The following is a 6,000-nucleotide window of genomic DNA, read 5'->3' as shown; positions in this document are numbered from 1 at the left end:
CTGATGGGTTGACAAAAACATTGTGACCAGAGTCTCATAAGAAGCTAATTCCACTCTGCTAGGAGTTCAGTGTTTGCTAATTCAGCATTCATGGCAACTTTATAGAGCAGAACTACCTCGAATAATTAGAACAGACTGTATATCACTGTTTCTGCTCCACATCATGTCTACTTCATATCAGCACCTCTGCTTGCCAAGTATTCCACTCCTATTCGACGTTCAATGTGCGCTGCAGGAACAAATGTCGTATGCAGGAAGTCTTGCTTCAGAGGAATAGTGTTACTTGGGATTTTGAGCCTCAGCTCTGCACAGGGAGGATGTGGGTGAGGAGGCATCTAGGTGGGCTGTTGGGTGGGATTGTCACAATGGAAGTCAACACTGTCTTGAAAGCAATCGACAAAGGATGCAGTCTGCCTAAGTCATGTCAAAAGTTGCACATTCATACTTCGTGGCTTTGCAACATCACAATGCTGCCACTTCAGGTATTGATTTCTTTGCTCCTTGTGCACTCAGCACATAATGATTTCGCTTTTATGTCAGTGTGTGACATTCCACTTGGCTGTGGTCTATTTTATCCCTTCATTTTCTTCCTGAGAAGTCATACGACCAGTTTTTCTGTGGCCAACATAAGACAGAAATAGAACAGTTTCATACCCAAGAATTTCATGAAGTATGCTCAGAATCAAGTCTGAATTCATATGATCCAGGGTCCCAGGACAACACTCGCAGCCTGCGCCGGCTGGAACGACCACCATGTTCTCCTCTTTCATATAGAAGGGGAAAAGAGGCAATTAAAATTCCTCCTTTGCCTATGAAAGCAAGACTTGCCAGTAACAAGAGAAGGCATAAGGGAGATGAGCCAAGAGCAGAGTTTGGATAATTTTTATGGGGGTGTATGGTCTTTTGGGCTGCTGTGGCTTTTACAGCCTGTAACTGGGAATATTTGGGAGCTCCTGCTTGTCTAACTAGGAGCTACCTTTGTTATCTTTTAGAAGTAAAGCACAGAACAAGTACAATGAAGGCAAGAGGCTCAGAGTCAGATGTGGCTACTCTTCATGGTCTAGTGGTGCAGCCATACATCACTTCATCAAGTCTCAATTTCTTGTCTACTCAACGAAAATGAAATTTCATATAGAGAGTTCACTGAACCTTCTATAAAAATACTCCAATCTGTTTTTATAACTTCTAGATTTAAGAAAAATATGAAGAATAAAAAATCCCTACCCATCACTTTAATGCCTTAGACACAGGTTAAGGTACTCAGACTCAGTGAATGTCTGTTGATACTAGCATCCTTATATCTGGGAGAGACACTGACTACAGTGCGGAGGAGTCAAGCACATGGGAAGCTATCTTAGAGAGAAATCTTCCTCATGAAGCAGGTTTTCCATTTACAGGATGAAGCATGAAAAGCAACATATATTTTATAGAAAATAGGAAATATTTAATGTATATAAATTTATTTGTTTCGGCAATTGTTTCTTTACAATTGATGATTGATACCAACAATCGAGGTAAAAATATACATGAGGTATAAATATAATATTTAAATGCAATATCATATTTTATTTCCATTGGCAAGATAACAATGAATAAAATACTGTGGTATTTGACAAACAAGCTTGATGCATCTTTTTCCTCTTTCTTCTTTTTTTTAGATGCACTGTGTTGTTATGCAGCAGCGATGTGATTAGCACATGCATAAAAATAAAAAAGTCAGGTAATGTGAAAAGAAGAGGAGTCAGAAATACAATTGTATTTGTTTTTATTCTGTTTTAAGTATCCTGTAGGTCCTGGCTTTTCAGAGTGCGGTCCCTGGGCCAGCAGTGCGGGCATCCCCAAAGGCCACTCAGCCTGCCTGAATCAGGGTCTGCATTTGAACAAGATCTCCGGGTGATTCATGTGCACGCTAAATTTGGTGATACAACACCATCCATCCTTGGGTGCCTGTCTAATTCTCCAAACACATACGGTCGCTGGAGGAGGACCAGTGTTCAACTAGATTAAACTTCACTATGCATATTAAAGTAACCCAGCATGTACGGTGAAATTTAAGATATATGGCAGAAGTGAATTTGTTTTGCTCACAGAGCACTGCCCAAACGGAAAATTATGGTTTGCTGCCACCTTCTTAGGTAGACCAGAAAATGAAAAATTCCTAGGTCCTAATTCAAACAGTATGATTTTCCTTGCACCATACAGAACTCACATATAGCATTTTTATTCCTCTCAAAACAAGAATTGCACAATGCTGATAAGAGAAAACATTATATAAATGCATACAATACAAAAAAAAGGAAAACACATTTAAATTTTTCTTTTTTTCCTCCAACATGAGTTGCTAAATTATGATACCAGTCTCTCATGGATTACCAAAGAAAATCTTTCTCCCTGAAACCAAACACAATAAATTATTTCTCTCTTTCTCTCTACAGTTGTTGAATTATAATAAAAAACAACTTAAATCCATTAGCAATTGGTTAAGAAGAGTCAATTTGCTTAGTCTATACAATAATAAATAAGGTTGAGTCAAAGGCATAGGTAGCTTGACTGGCTAAGGAAGAAATATGGACTCAACAAACCTGTTTATATTTTCTAAAACTAATTAAAGAACATAGTTTTGGTCTTATGTTAGCTTAAAACCCTGTGTTTCAGATTGCAAAACTTTAATGAATCATATCTTAAGAGCATCATATGTAGCAAAATAAGAATTCCCTGAAGCTGTAATGGTCCGGGACTCTTGAATGACCATCATCTCCCTTTGTCTGGTGTCCAGAGTTAAATTCAGTGCAATACATTGGTAAGAAAATGCCAATTAACTGTGACCAAAAAAGGCCACTGGTCAAATAGAATGACATTTAAGAACACTGTGAAATGTATCTATGAAAACTTCATAAAACGCACAGGCTCCCTTTGGCTGTGAATAAGCAAAGGCTATTATATTCAGCTCTAATCAGCAGGGAAATAGAGGTTCTGTTTCAGTCACTCACTCTGACTCCAGTGGTCCATCGCATCTGACACTTCACTGAAACTGCATCTGGCCGGGCCCAGTGGCAACTGGACATCTAGCCTCAAATTTGGTAACGACTTCTCACCCATTTATTTGCTTTAAAGAGGAGTAAATATTCTTTTCCTCGCTTTATCCAACACTCCACTCTCAGTTTTTGAAGAACACAAACAGAGGACACATAAGAACTTTTTAATGCTATTTTCCTTTGGTTAGCTAATCTTTGGTTAAACAGCAGGGCAGATGGGCTGATCACACATTTTCACACCTGGGTGTTAGCAGCAGATTCTGCTTAGCTTACTGGACAGTGGGGAGATGGAACCCAGAGCAACTTGGAAAGAACCACGTGAGGAAGGGACTCACCGAGTCAGATGCCTTCCTTTTCAAAAGATGCAATTATATATAAAATTGATATTTTACATATATACAGTAAAGATAGAGATATACACACATATGTACATATGCTATACATACATTTATTTACAGTTCAGAATATGCTTCTTAGAAGCCTTTAAATAGCAAATTAGGCAATGCATAAGGAATAATCCATTTAATTTTACGTAATATAGATAAATGTTCTGATTTTTAAAAATATTATATTAGTAGGGATATAGCCATCTCCAGGAAGGCTGGGAAAGTTCTCAGAAATTCAACATTCCGACTTCTCAGTGTTTCCATTTTTAAAAGTTAGCCATGTCAATCAGTTTCTCTCTCTCTCTTGCTTTCTCACGAGCACACTCTCTCCCACAAGTGTTTGCTTTTGCTTCCTCTTCCCTGAGTTTGATGTCACACTGGGGAAAACTCAGATTTTAGTTTCTGGACCTTCAGCAATGAGGGGCTGAAAAGAGTTTCTAATCCTGGCAACTTCCGCTGCACACAGATGTCCGAAGGCTTTATTGTACCATTCTGGGGAGTGACCTCTGTGGGGACAAAAATCAGAAAGGAAGTGGGAAAGTCTTTTCTGAAATCACAACAATTTGTGGTGGTGGACAGGGCTGTCCTTGTGCCCTGACTGTCAGTACACTTGCGTACAACTCAGGGCTGCCTCTGAGAGCCTCATTCTGTCACGAGCTGCCTTGAAAATGCCTTTCTGGCCAAGCATTCAGTCTATCTTTTCAGTATTCTTTGGGTGCTTTGAAATGATACTATCTTCTCAGGAAAGATTCAGACTTAACTCTAGAATTTACTAAGAAAACTCAGTTTGTATCTACCCAGACCAAGAACTTGGTTCAGCATCATGAATGCCTTGAAGGGGGTAGATTTGAATTAGTTTCTTCTCAAAGGAGGGCAACTGAAGCGAGCAACAAAAAGGGACACCCAAAAGAAACACAAGTGGGGGACCCGCATTTACTGAGCACCTACTATGCGCCAGGCTCTAGCACTTGTGGCTGCTCCAGGCGAAAAGCACAGAAATACAAGTGGGGACAAAACTGAAAATCAAGGAGAGCCAAGAGCTGCAGGAGAAGGTCAGAATTTTAGGGAAGGTGAGGAAGAGGAAAGGAGAGAGAGGGTGGCATAAGCAATCATCTATGAAAGCACGTTAATGGCAATGAGGAAAAAAATAGAGTGAAATAAGAAACCAGGATGACAAAACAGGGCCCTGACGAATGTGCCACTGGGGCTGAGACTCCAAGATGGCGCCCACCATCCTCAGGGTTCATACTTACTTCAGGTCAATCCTGCAGATGTGGGTCAGTCTCGACTTGCCAGAGCCACAAGGTTCTATTAAGTACTGAGAATCCATCACCATGGCTCGCACACCGCCCATGAGCTGGGCTTCCTCATGCTCCACAGAGAGGGACACCAGGGTACACATTCCTTTGGGCAAGTCAGTTTTCCAGGTTCTGTAGCAAAACAACCCACTCATCAGAATTATGGCTAAGAGAGAAAGAAAAACCTGAACACAGCACTGAGGTTTACACTTACATTTTCCTGCTCAAATTCCCAGCCTAGTTACTTGGATTAAGCTAATGGTTTCCTTAAGTGTGTGTACAGTTTACACAGGGCAGTTCAAAGCAAAGGTCTCAGCCCTCAGACCCAGAGGCCAGAAATGGCCTTGCAGCTTTCAGATCTGCCTTTGGAACACCAAACTGAGGCTGTAGAGGCTCCTGCCCATTATTGAAGGGCTGGTCTTAGAGTTTTGGAATTAGGACTCACTCATTCAATTCATTTAGCAAACATCTATTGAGCATACGGATGTAGCAGGCACTGAGAAGCCACCAAAGACACAAAGATACACAGTCCAGGATGAGAAACAGACATACAAAGAGAACTCTAAAAACCATGGTAAGTGCCGTGATATGGCTATGCACGGAGTGTTCTGGGATCATGTGGAAGGGAAGGGGAGGCAGACAGGGGGAGGCTTCCTGGAGGAGGTGATGCTTAAAGGATCAATGAACTGATGATGCTTAGCTTGAAGTAAACTAGACACACGTGGACTGCTAATTGTCCTCAAATACCAGAGTGACTCTTGCGTGGGAGAAGAAATAAATTCAGTTGATTTGACTCCAAAAGGGAGAGACATGAAGGCACCTTTGGTATTCAGTATTGAGAAGTTCAGTATTGAGAAGAGCTGTCTCACAAGGTACACTCTCCAAAAATGGAATGGGCTATATAAGGAGGTAGTGAGTGTCCTGTTATTGGAGCATGCAAGCATAGAGCGGGCTACCACTTGGAAAAAGGCTGTAGATGGAAGTCAGGAACCATGAGAGCATCGTGTAACAACCATTTCTACCATAGGATATAGGTTTTATTATTATATCCCAGTTATTTACATCACAAATCTGATTCCCTTGCTTAGTCATCTCATCTATAGCCTTGTCCTGCCCTAGCACACCAGAAAGAGAAACTATTACACATGCTGACAAGAACTTGGGAATAAGCAAGCCCTACACAAATACTTAGCAACTTCTCCACAAGTATGATCATTCTCTTTTCATGTATGATGAGGTGATTAATAATAAGGACTGAAAGTTGTACAGATTTGTGGGGCT

The 6,000-nt window shown here is 40.8% G+C and overlaps 1 protein-coding gene across 3 annotated transcripts in view; it reads right to left on the bottom strand.

The window, feature by feature from the left end:
- Window positions 1-1,465: 1,465 nt before the first annotated feature.
- Window positions 1,466-6,000, bottom strand: part of STARD13 (StAR related lipid transfer domain containing 13) — a 171,507-nt gene continuing 166,972 nt past the window's right edge. For all 3 annotated transcript variants that reach the window (XM_014791271.2, XM_004435316.3, XM_087436205.1), the window contains 2 exons: window positions 4,675-4,851; window positions 1,466-3,927 (listed from right to left, as the gene is read on the bottom strand). In XM_014791271.2, coding sequence (XP_014646757.1) covers window positions 3,810-3,927; window positions 4,675-4,851 — 295 coding nt within the window. In that variant the 3' untranslated portion in view covers window positions 1,466-3,809. The remainder of the gene's footprint in view (window positions 3,928-4,674; window positions 4,852-6,000) is intronic.

The sequence above is a fragment of the Ceratotherium simum genome, chromosome 10 (assembly GCF_057802395.1).
Source record: "Ceratotherium simum simum isolate JZ-2026a chromosome 10, ASM5780239v1, whole genome shotgun sequence".
NCBI classification, from domain to species: Eukaryota; Metazoa; Chordata; class Mammalia; order Perissodactyla; family Rhinocerotidae; genus Ceratotherium; species Ceratotherium simum.
The sequence above is the reverse complement of the archived record's forward strand: the minus strand, read 5'-3'. Positions and strand labels throughout refer to the sequence as shown.